The 19896-nt window shown below is 42.8% G+C and overlaps 1 protein-coding gene across 1 annotated transcript in view; it reads left to right on the plus strand.

Annotated features, from left to right (window-relative positions):
- The first annotated feature begins 2995 nt into the window (after window positions 1-2995).
- LOC115146896 (substance-P receptor-like) overlaps window positions 2996-19896 on the plus strand; it is a 25056-nt gene continuing 8155 nt past the window's right edge. Inside the window, exons 1-3 of the mRNA XM_065004732.1 lie at window positions 2996-3223; window positions 3381-3556; window positions 12108-12311. Coding sequence (XP_064860804.1) covers window positions 3005-3223; window positions 3381-3556; window positions 12108-12311 — 599 coding nt within the window. The 5' untranslated portion in view covers window positions 2996-3004. The remainder of the gene's footprint in view (window positions 3224-3380; window positions 3557-12107; window positions 12312-19896) is intronic.

The following is a 19896-nucleotide window of genomic DNA, read 5'->3' on the forward strand; positions in this document are numbered from 1 at the left end:
GATCGAGTGTAGGTTTTTTCAGAAGGGGTGCAACTCTCGCTCTCTTGAAGACGGAAGGGACGTAGCCAGCGGTCAGGGATGAGTTGATGAGCGAGGTGAGGTAAGGGAGAAGGTCTCCGGAAATGGTCTGGAGAAGAGAGGAGGGGATAGGGTCAAGCGGGCAGGTTGTTGGGCGGCCGGCCGTCACAAGACGCGAGATTTCATCTGGAGAGAGAGGGGAGAAAGAGGTCAGAGCACAGGGTAGGGCAGTGTGAGCAGAACCAGCGGTGTCGTTTGACTTAGCAAACGAGGATCGGATGTCGTCGACCTTCTTTTCAAAATGGTTGACGAAGTCATCTGCAGAGAGGGAGGAGGGGGGGAGGGGGAGGAGGATTCAGGAGGGAGGAGAAGGTGGCAAAGAGCTTCCTAGGGTTAGAGGCAGATGCTTGGAATTTAGAGTGGTAGAAAGTGGCTTTAGCAGCAGAGAGAGAAGAGGAAAATGTAGAGAGGAGGGAGTGAAAGGATGCCAGGTCCGCAGGGAGGCGAGTTTTCCTCCATTTCCGCTCGGCTGCCCGGAGCCCGGAACTCTCCCCATCTCTCTCTCTCCTCTTCTCTCCCCATCCCTCTCTCCTCTACTCTCCCCATCCCTCTCTCCTCTACTCTCCCCATCCCTCTCTCTCCTCTACTCTCCCCATCCCTCTCTCTCCTCTACTCTCCCCATCCATCTCTCCTCTACTCTCCCCATCCCGCTCTCCTTTCCTCTCTTAAGGTGGATTGTGTTGTTGTTCTGAGTAGTAGTAGTACTAGGTGACGTGTAAAATTGGCTTCCATTCCCTTGTGTTCCTTTCTGATGACAACCCTGTCTGGTCAGAGAGAGAGACAAAGGGAGAGAGAGAGAAGGGACTGCAGGGTAAGACAGTGTGGGGGGCGAGAGAGAGATTGTGGTTTTGAGGGAGAGAGAGAGTGGGTGGGTTAAGAAGAGAGAAATGGATGACAGAGCGATAGGAAATGGTGATAGATAGTGAGCGGCGAAAGAGGAAGAGAGCGGATAGACAGAGAGAGAGAGACAGAATAGAGTAAAGCAATATTAATGCAGCCCCCGTCTTGTAAAATAGGCTTTAAATCTCTCCAGCCTTGAGATCCAGACAACACATTATTTATAGCGGGAACTCACACAGACCGCTCTCCCTAGTGATGTTCCCTCTCTCTGGAAGAGTGGGAGAGACGGATGGAGGAAGGAGGAGAGATAATGAAGGTAAACAGGGAGACTGAGGAGGAAGGGAGAGAAGAAATGAAGAGAAACACTTGAAATAGTCTTATTTTTGAAAGTTTTTTTGTTGTTGAATTTTACCCCTTTTTCTCCTCAATTTCGTGGTATCCAATTGTTTTTAGTAGCTACTATCTGTCTCATCGCTACAACTCCCGTACGGGCTCGGGAGAGACGAAGGTTGAAAGTCATGCATCCTCCGATACCCAACCAAGCCGCACTGTTTCAAAACACGGCGCATCCAACCCGGAAGCCAGCCGCACCAATGTGTCGGAGGAAACACCGTGCACCTGGCAACCTTGGTTAGCGCGCACTGCGCACGGCCCGCCACAGGAGTCGCTGGTGCGCGATGAGACAAGGATATCCCTACCCGGAAGACGCTAGGCCAATTGTACGTAGCCCCACGGACTTCCCGGTCGCGGCCGGTTACGACAGAGCCTGGGCCCGAACCCAGGGTCTCTGATGACAGCGCCCTTAACCACTGCGCAACCCGGGAGGCCTGAAATAGTCTTCTGACTTCTGACAGCAGGCCCAGGCAACAATCATGAGGAGCGGAGAAGGGTTTATGTTATTTTAAAGCAGGGGACCCCAATTACATTAAGCCGTGGGACGCTTTTTCAATGAACAGATGGTCGGGGGGCTGGAATATAGTTATAAATAATAAGTACACTGCAAATTGACTGCAAAATTCCCAAACAGATATAGTATCTGACAAAAACAAAATAATTTCAAACATTGATCACAACAGATTTCCTAAATTAAAATCACTTTTAGATCATTTCCTTCAGATTTGACAGTATTTCATTTCCAACAACGACAATTCTAAAAAATATATACATTCATTGTTGTTGCTCAGAAAACTTGGGGGGTCGTGGGCCGCCTATTGGGGAATCTTGAAGGTTGAGATGTAGCCTGGATCGGTGTGCCAGGAAGGGAGGGTCATTTAAATGCAAAAATATAGAAGGTCTATGAGCCTGACATGATGGCAGACCCAGAGGACCATATTTTATAAAGATGCAGAAAACATTACTTCCAGAGGGAGAGAGATGTCAATCAACACATGAATACATACATAAATACAGTACTTAAACTATTATAATACAAGCACTTCACCTTAAACATAAGCCTTTGCCGAATGTGTGTGTGTTTGGGGGGCTTTTACGCGCGTGCTATGTGGCTCAAGTGTGTGTGTGTGTGTGTGTGTGTGTGCTGCATGGGCATGGCATGCGCCTTCAAATGCTTGGCATTGTGATGGACTCACGAGAGCACATAGTCTAAGTCTATCCCAGCCCGCGCGCAGAGAGAAAACACTGACACAAGGTTTAGGCCTACCGTTGACGTCAAACTTAACACGAATAACAGAGAACCAAGACCATTTCACCGGTAACTCTGATTCCGAGAATTTCGTGTGGATTTGGGAGAGAGAAGTGCGTACACTTGACCAGTGACACAGGCAATAGAAGAAAGTAACTGCATGACTGCTACGATCAACATTCCAATCACTTTCTTTTGTCTTTCTTTTTCGGTCACAGTCAAAATATTTTGGGTGTTATAACCCTCGGCAAAAAAATGTTACATTTTACATCAGAGCCGTAAAGAATATTTTTGTTGTTGTGAAACAACAATCTTTTTTTTTTTTATCACACTAAATTAGGCAACTGAAAATATCTAAACGTATTATTAAATATAATATTTATTATTTTAGCATATAATATCTGGATTCTTACTCTTTCAACATCAAAGCTCTGAGATCCGAAGATGGACATGACGGATTACTACCCTTCCGTTAACGCCACTGACGGCTCCGGTTTGAACGACACAGAAGACTATAACCAGTTCGTGCAGCCGGTGTGGCAGATCGCTCTTTGGGCAGTCGCCTACTGCAGCATGGTGTGCGTCTCCATGATCGGTAACCTGGTGGTCATCTGGATCATCCTCGCGCACAAACGCATGAGGACCGTGACCAACTACTTCCTGGTAAACAAACGCATCTTAAAATCTAAAGAAGGAGATGGCTTTTATTTAATTTATTTAAATTATATATATTTGTATTTTAAATGAATGTGTGTGTGTTTGTCTGTGTGTGTGTTTCTCTCTCTCTGTCTGTCTGATCCCTCTCTTCTTCTCCTCTCAGGTGAACCTAGCCTTTGCAGAGGCGTCCATGTCTGCCTTCAACACAGTGATAAACTTTGCCTATAGTGTCCATAACGAGTGGTACTTTGGTCTGGGCTACTGTCGATTCCATAACTTCTTCCCCATCGCAGCTGTCTTCGCCAGCATATACTCCATGACCGCCATAGCACTGGACAGGTGAGCAGTGTTTGTGTTTGTTGTCACTGGATTGTACTCCATGACCGCACGACCGCTATAGCTCGGAACAGGTGAGAAACCCTATATACTGTGTGTGTCCATGCGTGTGCATGCTTGTATGTGTGTGTGTGTGTGTGTGTGTGCATGCGTGTGCATGCTTTTGTGTGTGTGTGTGCGTGTGCGTGCGTGTGTGTGTGTGTGTGCATGTGCGTGCGTGCGTGCGTGTGTGTGTGTGTGTGTGTGCGTGTATGACCACGCCACAGCCAGCTACAGTAAAGCGTACACAACATGTACAGTGCCTTCAGAAAGGATTCATACCCCTTCACTTATTACACATTTTGTTGTGTTACAGCCTCAACAGTTTTTCTCACCCACCTACACACACTACAAAGTCAAAACATGTTTTTAGAATTTTAGCAAGTTTATAGACAATGAAATACAGAAATATCTAATTTACATAAGTATTCACACCCCTGAGTCATTACTTTGTAGAAGCAACTTTGGCAGCGATTACAGCTGTGAGTCTTACTGGGTAAATCTCCAAGAGCTTTCCATACCTGGATTGTGCAGAATTGGCTCATTATTCCCCCCCAAAATTGTCAAGCACTGTTAAATTGATTGTTGATATTTGTTAGACCCCCATTTCCAGCTCTTGCCATAGATTTTCAAGTAGATTTAAGTAAACACTGTAACTCAGCCACTCAAGAACTTTCACTGGTAAGCAACTCCAGTGTAAATTTTACCTTGTGTTTTAGGTTATTGTCCTGCTGAAAGGTGAATTCATCTCCCAGTGTCTGGTGGAAAGCAGACTGAACCAGGTTTTCCTCTAGGATTTTGCCTGTGCTTAGCTCCATTCCGTAATTTTTTTAGCCTGAAAATCTCTCCAGTGCTTAACGATTACAAGCATACCCATAACATGATGCAGCCATCACTATGCTTGAAAATATGGAAAGTGATTCTCAGTGTGTAGCCTAGCGGTTAAGCACATTGGGCCATTAACTGAAAGGTTGCTGGTTTGAATCCCAGAGCTGGCAAGGTGGAAAAATCTTCCGTTCCGCAGTTAACCCCCAACCAGAACTGTGTATTGATGATGTTGATTAAGGCAGCCCCGTGCACCTGTCTGATTCAGAGGGGTTGGGTTAAATGCGGAAGACACATTTTGGTTGAAATCATTCAGTTGTGCAACTGACTAGGTATCTCCTTTCTCAGTAATATATTTTACTGAATCTACCCCAAACATAACACTTTGTATTCAGGACACATGTTAATTTTTTTGCCACATTGCAGTATTACTTACAGGTCTGGACAATCACACTTTTCTCCCATCCCTAGGAAACACACCTGATTTAAACTAATTGCATTTTTAACTGAAGATCATGATTATTTGATTATTGGAGTCAGGTGTGTCAGCTGGGGCTGAGGCAAAAGTGTGACACCAATCAGGCCCCCGAGGATTGGAGTTTCCCAGGCCTGCAAGTTTAGTGCCTTGTTGCAGACAGGATGCATGTTTTGGAATATTTTTTGTACAGGCTTCCTTCTTTTCCCTCTGTCATTTAGGTTATTATTGTGGAGAAACTACAATGTTGTTGATCCATCCTCAGTTTTCTCCTATTACAGCCATTAAACTCTGTAACTGTTTTAAAGTCACCATTGGCCTCATGGTGAAATCCCTGAGCCGTTTCCTTCCTCTCAGGCAACTGAGTTAATGCCTGTATCTTTGTAGTGACTGGGTATTGATCAGGGGTTGGAACCGGTTCAAGGAACAGAAACGGAACCAGGAACGAAAGTGGTCCACACTGTTCTGGAACAGAACTGTTATTTTAAAAGCATGGAAAATGGTTAATAACATTATATACTAGTTATATACTAGTCCCACAAAAAACGTAACAAGGTGAACATGCAAAGCCTTCACTATGTCCCTCAGAAATGCATTACAGCATCTGCCAGCCAGCTGAAAATATTTGTCAGTGTGTGTGCCTGTTTAGGCTACTTGCCCCACCCCTTTTCGAAGGCTGCTGTACTGACGTTATCGTAAGCGACTGTACTGATGTTTGAAGCATGAAAAGATAGGAGAGAGATTTTTAATTAGCTAGAGAAGAATGGATTAACTTTTTTACATGCTACCTAAGGACACTATAGGCCTAGTTATCACGTTTCACATTGGATTTATTAACTATAAAAAGGTAATTAGCTAGAAAGCTTGTGAGCTTGCAAGCTCAAAGGACATTCAAAGTTCCTTCATAGAAGGTATAAGTTCCTTCATCGTAGGTATAATTCTTTGGACCCAATTCAGATAATGCATATCATAACAAGATGCCTACCGCTTCAAGCCTGCTCCTCAACCCTCTCTCCCTCTCTCCTTCTCTGAACAACTAGCTTGTCTGCTCTATCCGCACCGATTGGTGATGTAAATTAATGAGCTAAATGGAAAAACCTGTTGATTTCACAGGTTAAAAAAGGAACAGAAAGGAATGATATCAACCGGTACTTTTTTTTGGGTTCGAACCGGTTCAGAACCTTTGCTGGTTGGCACAGTGGAACGGATCAAAAATAATAGTGGGTTCTGTTCAGAATGAAACGATTGGGAAATCCTTTTCATTCCAAACCCTGGTATTGATATAGCATCCAAAGTTGAATTAATAACTTCACCATGTTTAAAGGGATGTCCGCTTTTTTGTTGTTGTGCCCATCTACCAGTCGTTGCCCTTCTTTGCGAGACGACATTGGAAAACTTCTCTGGTCCTTGCGGTTGAATCTGTGTTGAAATTCGCTGCTCGACTGAGGGACCTTACAGATAATTTTTACCCCTGAACTTATTTAGGCTTGCCGTAACAAAGGGGTAACAAAGTGGTTGAATACTATTTTGTATTAATTTGTACACATTTTGAAAAATATCATTTGACTTTGACATTATGGAGGATTGTGTTTAGGCCAACGTCTACATTGAATCCATTTTAAATTCAGGCTGTAACACAGCAAAATGTGGATGTGAATACTTTCTGAAGGCAAAATGAGTCATAAATCCCCTCTATACTCTTCAGCATTGGCTTCATTACAACAAATATATATATATATATTTAACCTTTAATTAACCAGGCAGGCCAGTCGAGAACAAGTTCTCATTTACAACTGCGACCTGGCCAAGGTAAAGCAAAGCAGTGCGACAAAAACAACACAAAGTTACACATCAACAAACGTACAGCCAAAAACACAATAGAAAAATCTATGTACAGTGTGTGCAAATGTAGTAAGGTTAGGGAGGTAAGACAATAAATAGGCCATAGTGGTGAAATAATTACAATTTAGCATTAACACTGGAGTGATAGATGTGCAGATGATGATGTGCAAGTAGAGATGCTGGGGTGCAAAAGAGCAAAAAGATAAATAACAATATGGGGATGAGGTAGTTGGGTGTGAAATTTACAGATTGGCTGTGTACAGGTACAGTGATCGGTAAGCTGCTCTGACAGCTGATGCTTAAAGTTGGAGAGGGAGATATAAAACCACAGGATTAGCCTTTGACTTGTCAAATCAAATCAAACTTTATTTGTCACATGTGCCGAATACAACAAGTGAAACTTACAAGTCCTTAACCAACAGTGCAGTTCAAGAAGAGTTAAACAAATATTTACCAAATAAACAAAACATTTTTTTTTTCAAGTAACACAACCATAACATAGGCTATATACAGGGGGTACCGTTACCCAGCCAGTGTTTTGGGGTACAGGTTAGTTGAGGTCATTTGTACATGTAGGTAGGGGTGAAGTGACTATGCATCGATAATAAACAGCGAGTAGCAGCAAGGGGTGTCAATGTAAATAGTCTGGTGGCCATTTGATTAATTGTTCAGCAGTCTTATGGCTTGGGGGTAGAAGCTGTTAAGGAGCCTTTTGGTCCTAGACTTGGCGCTCCAGAACCACTTACCTTGCGGTAGCAGAGAAAACAGTCTGTCTTCCTCTGACACCGCCTATTATATAGGTCCAGGATGGCAGGAAGCTTGGCCCCAGTGATGCCACTACCTTCTGTAGCGCCTTAAGGTCAGATGCCGAGCAGTTGCCATACCAGGCGGTGATAAAACCGGTCAGGATGCTCTCGATGGTGCAGCTGTAGAACTTTTTGAGGATCTGGGGACCCATGCCAAATCTTTTCAGTCTCCAGAAGGGGAAAAGGTTTTGTCGTGCCCTCTTCACGACTGTCTTGGTTTGTTTTGACCATGATAGTTTGTTGGTGATGTGGACACCAAGGAACTTGAAACTCTCTACCCGCTCCACTACAGCCCCATCAATGTTAATGGGGGCCTGTTCGGCCCGCGTGTTCCTGTAGTCCACGATCAGCTCCTTTGTCTTGCTCACAGTGAGGGAGAGGTTGTTGTCCTGGCACCACACTGCCAGTTCTCTAACCTCCTCCCTATAGGCTGTCTTGTCGGTGATCAGGTCTACCACTGTTGTGTCATCAGCAAACTTAATGATGCTGTTGGAGTCGAGTTTGGCCACGCAGTCATGGGTGAACAGAGAGTACAGGAGGGGACTAAGGACACACCCCTGAGGGGCCCCAGTGTTAAGGATCATGGAGCGGCCTGTCAGGAAGTCCAGGATCCAGTTGCAGAGGGAGGTGTTTAGTCCCAGGGTCCTTAGCTTAGTGATGAGCTTCGTGGGCACTATGGTGTTGAACGCTGAGCTGTAGTCAATGAACAGCATTCTCACATAGGTGTTCCTTTTGTCCAGTTGGGAAAGGGCAGTGTAGAGTGCGATTGAGATTGCGTCATCTGTGGATCTGTTGAGGATAGGGTATCTAGGAGGATGCTGTTGATGTGAGCCATGATCAGCCTTTCAAAGCACTTCATTGCTACAGATGTGAGTGCTACGGGGTGGTAATCATTTAGGCAGGTTACCTTCGCTTCCTTGGGCACAGGGACTATGGTGGTCTGCTTGAAACATGTAGGTATTACAGACTCGGTCAGGGAGAGGTTGAAAATGTCAGTGAAGACACTTGATCCGTGCATGCTTTGAGCACACGTCCTGGTAATCCGCGGTGTTGTGAAGGTTGACTTGTTTAAAGGTCTTGTCTAGTCACAACTCAAGTGGGTGTTGTGTGTGTGTACATACTGTATGTGTTTGAAATGTGTGTGTATGAGCAACCTTTTCCTCGAGATCCATTCTCCAACCCTGTTTCTCTCTCGCATACTGTCATCAGTATGTCGCCACAGCGTAAGTGTGTGTGAGCAGCCTTTTCCTTCAGATCATCCCTGCTCCCCTCTTCTCCATCCCTCCTTCTCTCCATCCCTTGTTCTGGGTTCACTGTCAGAACACAGACTTTGCCCCATTTGATGCTCACACAGAGTGCCCAGCAAACCGGGAACATTCTCAGAACATGACCTAAGATTCCCCTTAACTTCCAGTTAGGGTTTGAGCTAACATTAGGATGATAACATCCCACAAACATTCAACATTCTTGGGGGGGATTACCAAAGATTTTTTTTAGAATGAAAAGTTGGAAATGAAATATCCTTGGAATTTTCTCCTAACATTCACTGAAATGTTGGTCACAATGATCTGTAAAAAACTACCACAGAACATTCCCCCGAGGTTCTTATTAGGTTGCCAAGGGAATGTAATAACACAGTGTTCCGGTAATGTTCTTAGAACACACTGCAGCAACAAAATGTGGGAGCAATAGAAGTGTTTCCATGGAAACATTACAGGAACATTCTTTCTAATGTTGATCGATATGTTATTCAAAACACCCATAACAACAAGCAGGGAATAGTCCTACAATGGTCTCATGACGTTATGACATGATGGTTTTAATAATGTTCCCTCGTTCCCGCATTAGAAATTAAGTAACCGGAGTTTAAATCTTGGAATATTCAGCTAATGTTGATGGAGATATTACTACTACCACCTATAACAACAAACAAGAATCATTCCTATGTTATAAAGTATCTTGCAAGGTTAGACAATCCATAATTGTTCTGAAAAACATACTTCAACGAAAAGGAAAGGAGTTAGGAAAACATTGCTTCAACGTTCTTCTAACATTGAAGTGTGCTGACCAACTTTTAAACAAATGTCATTTCAATCTTCTCGCATCATCATATTGTATTAGGGTATTATCCCAAAAATAGCTACAGCTTTTTTAAAGAATAGTATTCAAGTATATTTGAACCTGTGATCTGCCATCTTCAAGCCGCCGGCTACTTAGTCTGCTGCGCCACCAGGATCAGAATGTTTCCAGTGGATTTCCGTTGAACTGAAATCTTCAATTATGGTCTAAACTATGGCTGTACACTATGTCTTAGTACATATGTATGTACACCTCACCGAAATCTCCCAGGCAATAATTTAACAAGATTTGTGAAATCAAGTTTTGTCGGGAAAAAATACAAGTCAGAACAACTTTACAGTATATATATATAAAGAAGACGAGTAAATAATAATAGAGAATACTTCTTTTTCTAGATGGAGTTATTCTCTCTTCCACAACCTGGAAGTCAGAGTAAATGTGCCAACAGCTTTATATTTGGGTGAAAGTCCAATCCCAGTGGCGCAGTGGCTTTATTCCAGGGATACCATTCCAAAGTACTACGCTATTCTACAATAAATGTTGAATACATTGTCATGGGACTGACTTGATGAAAGAAACCTCTGTGGCCTGTTCAAAATGTAACGTTATCATTCTGGAAAGCCTGGGCATGACGTTCTGAGAACGTTGAGGGAACGTTTTGTGCACCCTGATGCAAACGTTGTAAGAATGTCCTCACAACCGGACAGATTTACGTGCTTCTCTTCGGGGTACCTACCGTGTAGCTCTTGTAATGTACCCACATTGTATAATCATCAGCGCACCTGGACAGTTCTTGTGTTATGAGAACCACAGTTGGGCTGTGGTTCACAGAGGGTGGTGCAGTCAGCCCAAAGCATCACCGGGGTGCACACTGCCTGCCCTACAGGACATCTACAGCACCCGGTGTCACAGGAAGGCCAAGAAGATCACCAAGAAACTCAGCCAACCAAGCCACGGCCTGTTCACCCCACTACCATCTAGAAGGCGGAGGCAGCATAGGTACATCAAAGCTGGAACCGAGAGACTGAGAGGCCATCAGACTGGTTAAACAGTCACCACTAGCCTTAGTCACTGTTACTCTCACCCGGTACTCGATCCTGCACCTTAGAGACTGCTGCCCTATGTACATAGTGTCATTGAACACTGGTCACTTTAATAATGTTTACATATTGTTTTACCCACTTTATATGTACAAGTATATACTGTATTCTAGTCAAGGCTCATCCTATATAACTACTGCTGTACACACCTTCTTTATTCAAATACTGTCCATGCTGTCTATACACAACATTATATGTGTATATACCCTACCGTTCAAACGTTTGGGGTCATTTAGAAAAGAACACAGACACTGGACAGAGAAACTCTGCCAAGAAGGCCAGCATCCCGGAATCGCCTCTTCACCATTGACATTGAGACTGGTGTGGGTGAATGGATGATCCCCGCATGTGTATTTCCCACCGTAAAGCATGGAGGAGGAGGTGTTATGGTGTGGGGGTGCTTTGTTGGTGACAATATCTGTGATTTATTTAGAATTCAAGGCACACTTAACCAGCATGGCTACCACAGCATTCTGCAGCAATATGCCATCCCATCTGGTTTGGCATATAATTTGTTTTTCAACAGGACAATTACCCAAAACACCACCAGGCTTTGTAACGGCTATTTTACCAAGAAGGAAAGTGATTGAGTGCTTTCATCAGATGACCTGGGCTCCACAATCCCCCAACCTCAACCAAATTGAGATGGTTTGGAATGAGTCTGACCGCAGAGTGAAGGAAAAGCAGCCAACAAGTGCTCAGCATATGTGGGAACTCCTTCAAGACTGTTGGAAAAGCATTCCAGGTGATGCTGGTTGAGAGAATGCCAAGATTGTGCAAAGCATATTTGGATTTGTTAACACTTTTTTAGTTACTACATGATTCCATATGTGTTATTTGATAGTTTTGATGTCTTCACTATTATTCTACAATGTAGAAAATAGTACAAATAAAGAAAAACCCTTGAATGAGTCGGTGTTCTAAAACTTTTGCCCGGTAGTGCATGTATGTTTATATTCCTGTCTCTGACACTGCACGTTCTGATATGAATTTATTTTATTTTTCTGTTTTCTTTTTGTGTATGATATTGTTTTATCTCTGTAAGTCTGTGCATTTGATTTGATTCGTGTGTGTGTTTAACAGAACCAACTTTGTTTTGCTGGCTGTTTACAAGAGGTGTGTCTGCGGATGATCGATTTGACCTCAACAGGCAGAGGGAAGGAGGGAGAGGAGGATAGAGAGGGAGGTAGGGATAGAGAAAGGCTGATCACAATGTGTGGAAGTGTGTGTGTGTGTGTGTGTGTGTGTGTGTGTGTGTGTGTGTGTGTGTGTGTGTGTGTGTGTGTGTGTGTTACTGATCACAATGTGTGTGTGTGTGTGTGTGTGTGTGTGTGTGTGTGTCACAATGTGTGTGTGTGTGTGTGTGTGTGTGTGTGTGTTTGTTCCAGATACATGGCTATCATCCACCCCTTGAGGCAGAGGTTGTCTTCGACAGAGACCCGTGTAGTGATCGGAGTGATCTGGGTGTTAGCTCTACTGTTGGCCTTCCCCCAGTACTTCTACTCAGCTACAGAACAGCTGCCTGGTAGGACTGTCTGCTACATCCAATGGCCCGACTACACCAACAACACAACCATGGACTTCAAGAAGATGTGAGTACTGACACACACACACACACACACACAAAGGAGTTTGTTTACTGGAAGCATTAGACATTAGAGACTGCATCATTTTCTGTCTGTAAAATCTGATTTAGTACTCACTTCCTTTTTCTGTCTTTGAGCTAAGGGTCATCCCACACCATGATAGCCCCAAAATATTTTTTTTGTATCACAGATTGTTCTGGCAATTCTCACAGGTCAAAGAAAGGCCTAAAATTGCCACTTTCATCATGATTTTATGGTAAAAAAAATAATATCAAACATCCTTCCAATGCAGTTTCTATGTGAGAATTGCCAGAACAATCTGAGATACCAAAAAATATTTCCGGCCCATACTGGAATGGAATCACTCTGAAATGTCTGTAACATCCTAGTCTAGTGGAATAGATTCATGAGTCTATCCAACCTCGATTAGTCAACAGATTGATTAAGAAGCAGACACATAGTAGATGCACAGCCTCTGGGTGTTGTGTTACGAAGAACCATCGTTAGGCAGAAGTCGTAGGACTTCAAGGACTTGAATTAATTGCATTGCTGTTGTTGTTTTTCAGTTTTTTTTTTTTTGTAGTGTCGTGTCCTTTATTGATGCTGTGTGGCCATTGTTATGTATCTGGTGCATTTTGTCTGGCACACAGGAAATAAGCAAATTCAAATCAAGTATATTAAAGATATGAATATTCCTCATTAACTGCCTAGGCTCCCTAGACAGCCATGTTCCAAACCGGGACAATATACTGTAAGTTCTTCTCTATAAATGATACCAGTTTCATATTGTTAGTCAATGACACAGCATTTAATTGACCAGATGTATTATTTTCTGTTTCAAAGGATAATATTTATATGGAAAAACAAGATATGCAAAAATTCTTCTTACAGTACATTTCTCCTTCGTTTGGCAGCCCATCAATTTATCACAAAGCCATTTCTTTTTATTGTTTTGACATGTCAAATGGTTATAATGTCGTGTGGTGCAATCGTCTGATGTTGACTTTGAAGTGTTGTGAATTTGGTGTAACTCATAAGAAAACTGCAAATATTTAACTTTGGCATACATATTTGATGATATAATGAAATACTGTCCAAAGATTTGGCTAGGATGGAATTATTTTCTTTGAAATACTTGAATAATTCTATTTGAAAATCACTAACATCATATAGTGCAACCAACCGTAGAAGGGGATTTTTAAAAACTACATAACACTATTTCTGTCCATGTGTCATGATATGACATCAAAGCCCACGCTGGAGCGGACCCTCCAATTCAGCAGAAAGAAATCTCCCACAAATGTTCACATCTCTGTCCCCTGTCATGACAGGGGATGATTTTCAATGTCATAATGGTTAGGGCCCCGTGTGGCTCTGGAGACGATTTTTTCCCATAGCGCTGAAGGTCCCGAAGCTTCTGCGCATGTCTTTATTCTGTACTTTGGACACTCTGCTATAATCGTAGAGAACAGGCTACTCTGGCAAATGGTTCTCGTTTTAATAAAGTCAGATCAAAGTGGAATCAATGTCTGCACGATCACATAATGATATTATTCTACCGAACAGAAAATAGAAGCATAGCGTTACTGGAAGACAAAAACACCACCACATTTTTCTCTCATATGGCCAAAACCCAACTGCCACGAGGCAAAAGACACAGGTGGGCTATGCTACAGTTTGTTAACACCCTATGCTATAAAATTCTCTCACTGTACATCATTGAGAACAACACTGTAAGCCCTATAACTCAACACGATCTTATATGCAGATCCCTGTTAAACTGATTGAGATCAAATGGTTGATGCTGCAAGGCCCGTTTCACCGGGTAAAACTTGATGAATTATCATTCACGATTGACAGTGAGATATGTGAAGGGGAAGGAGACCAACAAAATGTGAGTGTGAAGTACAGGTATTAAGAAACACACGTGCAGAACGTGATCCCCATATGCACAGAAGCTTTGGGACCTTCCGCGTTTGGGAGAAGAAAAGAAGTCGGATCCGCAGCCAAAGGCTTTGTTTAATCATGTCACATGACTTGGCGTTTAACCTTTTATTTGAAGCCTTTTCCAAATGAGAATTAGACCAAAAATGTTTGCAATTGTCTGAGGATGTTGCCGGACCGTCTGATACAAAAAGAAAAGGGGACAGTTTGATGAAAAAGCTTGAAATAAAGGTTCAAATCCAGGTTATGTGACACGATTAACCAAAACACAGGGCACTACATATGGTACAACCACTAATATCAATTGGTATATAATAGAAACATGTATTTGTTATTACAAATGAAGGTGCATATGCATGTTTTTCAAGAAACTCCATGACAACCTTTGAACGGAGAGTTAAAAGCCACTTTTGTTTCAATTATGCCTGTTTTCAGTCACTAGCCCACCGAGACTTTATGGTTGCGTTCGTAAATTACCTCGGGCTATCTACTCCAAATTCACTCTGGCTATCTACTCCAAATTCACTCTGGCTATCTACTCCAAATTCACTCTGGCTATCTACTCCAAATTCACTCGGGCTATCTACTCCAAATTCACTCGGGCCATCTACTCCAAATTCACTCGGGCCATCTACTCCAAATTCACTCGGGCCATCTACTCCAAATTCACTCGGGCTATCTACTCCAAATTCACTCTGGCTATCTACTCCAAATTCACTCTGACTATCTACTCCAAATTCACTCGGGCTATCTACTCCAAATTCACTCAGGCTGTCTACTCCAAATTCACTCGGGCTGTCTACTCCAAATTCACTCGGGCTGTCTACTCCAAATTCACTCGGGCTATCTACTCCAAATTCACTCGGGCTATCTACTCCAAATTCACTCTGGCTATCTACTCCAAATTCACTCTGGCTATCTACTCCAAATTCACTCGGACTATCTACTCCAAATTCACTCGGGCTATCTACTCCAAATTCACTCGGGCTATCTACTCCAAATTCACTCGGGCTATCTACTCCAAATTCACTCGGGCTATCTACTCCAAATTCACTCTGGCTATCTACTCCAAATTCACTCTGGCTATCTACTCCAAATTCACTCGGGCTATCAACTCCAAATTCACTCGGGCTATCTACTCCAAATTCACTCGGGCTATCTACTCCAAATTCACTCGGGCTATCTACTCCAAATTCACTCGGGCTATCTACTCCAAATTCACTCTGGCTATCTACTCCAAATTCACTCTGGCTATCTACTCCAAATTCACTCGGGCTATCAACTCCAAATTCACTCGGGCTATCTACTCCAAATTCACTCGGGCTATCTACTCCAAATTCACTCGGGCTATCTACTCCAAATTCACTCTGGCTATCTACTCCAAATTCACTCTGGCTATCTACTCCAAATTCACTCGGACTATCTACTCCAAATTCACTCGGGCTATCTACTCCAAATTCACTCTGGCTATCTACTCCAAATTCACTCTGGCTATCTACTCCAAATTCACTCGGGCTATCTACTCCGATTTCAGCGCACTCTCGTCTAACTGTGCCAGAAATCAGAATAACTGGTTAAATTGAATATGACCGGTGTCAGTAAGCGTCAGCAGCACAGTTACAGCACAGTTCCAGTGAGCAGCACAGTGATGGTCGTATTCGCTTTTATCGCCGAAGGAATTTGCGTTGGTCCGAGGCCTGTACTCTGGATCAATCCCATTGAGCACGTCTGGGACCTGTTGGATCAGAGAGTGAGGCCTCGGGCCATTCCGCCAGAAATGTTCGGGAACTTGCAGGCGCCTTGGTGGAAGAGTGGGGTAAAATCTCACAGCAAGAACTGGAAAATCTGGTGTAGTCCATGAGGAGTAGAGGCACAGCAGAACTTAATGCAGCTGGTGGCCACACCAGATACTGATTAACTTTTGATTTGGACCCCCCCCCCTTTGTTCAGGGACACATTATTACATTTCTGTTAGTCACATGTCTGTGGAACTTTAGTTTATGTCTCAGTTGTTGAATCTTGTAATGTTCATATAGACTGACATGTAGGTGGTAAATAAATGCAGTTGACAGTCAGAGGACATTTATTTTTTTGCTGAGTTTATATATACACTAACTGGTCACAAGTTTTTCTTTATTTTTGTATTATTTTCTACATTGTAGAATAATAGTGAAGACATCAAAACTTTGAAATAACACATATGGAATCATGGAGTAACCAAAAAAGTGTTAAACAAATCAAAATATATTTGAGATTCTTCAAAGTAGCCACCATTTGCCTTGATGACAGCTTTGCAAACTCTTGGCATTCTCTCAACCAGCTTCATGGGGTAGTTACCTGGGGCCGGATTCACAAAACATTATTACCGAAAAAACGTAAGAAGTTTCTTAAGGAAAACATTTAGAAGTTCATAAGATAGTTCGTAAACGCAATTCCTCAAAATGTTCTTAGGAATTTGTGGTTCTCTTAGGAACTTCGTAAATATGTGTCATTGACATTCTATGTGGAATTTGAGACGCCTATGTGTCATTATGTGTCATTTGAGATTCTACAAATAGCCACCCTTTTCCTTGGGGTGGCCTACCCCTTCGGGGCTGAGCCGTAGTTGCTCCTAGATGTTTCCACTTCACAATAACAGCACTTACAGTTGACCGGGGCAGCTCTAGCAGGGAAGAAATTTGACGAACTGACTTGTTGGACGTTGAAAGTATTGGACGTTGAAAGTCACTGAGCTCTTCAGTAAGGCCATTCTACTGCTAATGTTTGTCTATGGAGATTGCATGGCTGCGTGCTTGGTTTTATACACCTGCCAGCAACAGGTGTGGCTGAAATACCCGAATCAACTAATTTGAAGGTGTGTCCACATACTTTTGTATATATAGTGAATGTACAGTGCCTTGCGAAAGTATTCGCCCCCCTTGAACTTTGCGACCTTTTGCCACATTTCAGGCTTCAAACATAAAGATATAAAACTGTATTTTTTTGTGAAGAATCAACAACAAGTGGGACACAATCATGAGGTGGAACGACATTTATTGGATATTTCAAACTTTTTTAACAAATCAAAAACGGAAAAATTGGGCCTACAAAATTATTCAGCCCCTTTACTTTCAGTGCAGCAAACTCTCTCCAGAAGTTCAGTGAGGATCTCTGAATGATCCAATGTTGACCTAAATGACTAATGATGATAAATACAATCCACCTGTGTGTAATCAAGTCTCCGTATAAATGCACCTGCACTGTGATATTCTCAGAGGTCCGTTAAAAGCGCAGAGAGCATCATGAAGAACAAGGAACACACCAGGCAGGTCCGAGATACTGTTGTGAAGAAGTTTAAAGCCGGATTTGGATACAAAAAGATTTCCCAAGCTTTAAACATCCCAAGGAGCACTGTGCAAGCGATAATATTGAAATGGAAGGAGTATCAGACCACTGCAAATCTACCAAGACCTGGCCGTCCCTCTAAACTTTCAGCTCATACAAGGAGAAGACTGATCAGAGATGCAGCCAAGAGGCCCATGATCACTCTGGATGAACTGCAGACATCTACAGCTGAGGTGGGAGACTCTGTCCATAGGACAACAATCAGTCGTATATTGCACAAATCTGGCCTTTATGGAAGAGTGGCAAGCCATTTCTTAAAGATATCCATAAAAAGTGTAGTTTAAAGTTTGCCACAAGCCACCTGGGAGACACACCAAACATGTGGAAGAAGGTGCTCTGGTCAGATGAAACCAAAATTGAACTTTTTGGCAACAATGCAAAACATTATGTTTGGCGTAAAAGCAACACAGCTCATCACCCTGAACACACCATCCCCACTGTCAAACATGGTGGTGGCAGCATCATGGTTTGGGCCTGCTTTTCTTCAGCAGGGACAGGGAAGATGGTTAAAATTGATGGGAAGATGGATGGAGCCAAATACAGGACCATTCTGGAAGAAAACCTGATGGAGTCTGCAAAAGACCTGAGACTGTGACGGAGATTTGTCTTCCAACAAGACAATGATCCAAAACATAAAGCAAAATCTACAATGGAATGGTTCAAAAATAAACATATCCAGGTGTTAGAATGGCCAAGTCAAAGTCCAGACCTGAATCCAATCGAGAATCTGTGGAAAGAACTGAAAACTGCTGTTCACAAATGCTCTCCATCCAACCTCACTGAGCTCGAAGAGTTTTGCAAGGAGGAATGGGAAAAAATTTCAGTCTCTCGATGTGCAAAACTGATAGAGACATACCCCAAGCGACTTACAGCTGTAATCGCAGCAAAAGGTGGCGCTACAAAGTATTAACTTAAGGGGGCTGAATAATTTAGCACGCCCAATTTTTCAGTTTTTGATTTGTTAAAAAAGTTTGAAATATCCAATAAATGTCGTTCCACTTCATGATTGTGTCCCACTTGTTGTTGATTCTTCACAAAAAATACAGTTTTATATATTTATGTTTGAAGCCTGAAATGTGGCAAAAGGTCGCAAAGTTCAAGGGGGCCGAATACTTTCGCAAGGCACTGTACATGTCCATTGCCTCTGCCTAGATGACGATGGCAGTATTACCAGTTCATGTTAATCAGTTCATTATCAGTTCAAGTATCATTAGTTTATGTTAATTCATTAACTTGACATTTTTTTACTCGAAAAACCTTATTTGTCAATTGCCCAAGAACCACAAAGTGGTCTTTTTAGCTATGAAAAATTCTTTACTACAGAATTTACTCTACTAATTACCTGATGTTATTGACTTTATAGTTCCTAAACACACACACACACATGTGGATGCACATGGTCCTGGCTTTTTCCTAGTTGTCTCGGACCGGGATTCAATCCGATTACGGGTTCTAGGCATTTCCACTTCTAAAGGAAAAGTTGCGGAGTTCGCGGACATCCCATTAATCCCAGTAAACGCTGCTTATATCTGCTCAATCGGAAATTGCCTTTAAAAGCCGCAATGCCTGTAACCCGCGATCGGATTGAATCCCGGCATCACTAGTTTCACAGTTCTCGCTCTCGCTGTCCCCACTTTTTCTCTCCCTCTCCCTCTCCCTCTCCCTCTCTCATGAGTATATGTGTGTGTGTGTGTGTCTGTGTGTTATTTAGTATCTCCATTAGTCTCAGGTGTTGAAGGAATTGAAGTCATTTCCATAAGCAGCTGACTCCCTGTAGTTAGTCTGATGGTAAAGTTAGGGGCTAGGAGATGATAAATCCTCGTGACCTTCCCTCCTTCCTCTTCCTCTTCCCTCCCCCTCTCCTCTCCTGCTCTCAGTTAATTGATTTCATGCATCTTTCAGTGAGTCTCGCTACTCCCTGTAGCGAGACCAATAATCAATCAGCAGACAGTATGTGTGTGTGTGTGTGTGTGTGTGTGTGTGTGTGTGTGTGTGTGTGTGTGTTTGTATGTGTGGACAGGCGGACAGGCGGACGCAGAGATAAGGAAGCAATTCAGAACTCTGTGTTCCACTAGACTACTATCTGTCCGACTTTTCCTGTCCGACTTTCTCATTTGTGTGTAATAATTTGGCGGGTCCCTGTATTTGTATAAGTGTGCATTTTTACGCATGTGTGAATTGGAAAAGTTTTTGCATATTCCACTCTCCCTGAGACACCCTCTGAGATTGTGGTCATAGCCAGGGATCTGCCAATATTAATGGC

The sequence above is a fragment of the Oncorhynchus nerka genome, linkage group LG19 (assembly GCF_034236695.1).
Source record: "Oncorhynchus nerka isolate Pitt River linkage group LG19, Oner_Uvic_2.0, whole genome shotgun sequence".
Lineage (NCBI taxonomy): Eukaryota > Metazoa > Chordata > Actinopteri > Salmoniformes > Salmonidae > Oncorhynchus > Oncorhynchus nerka.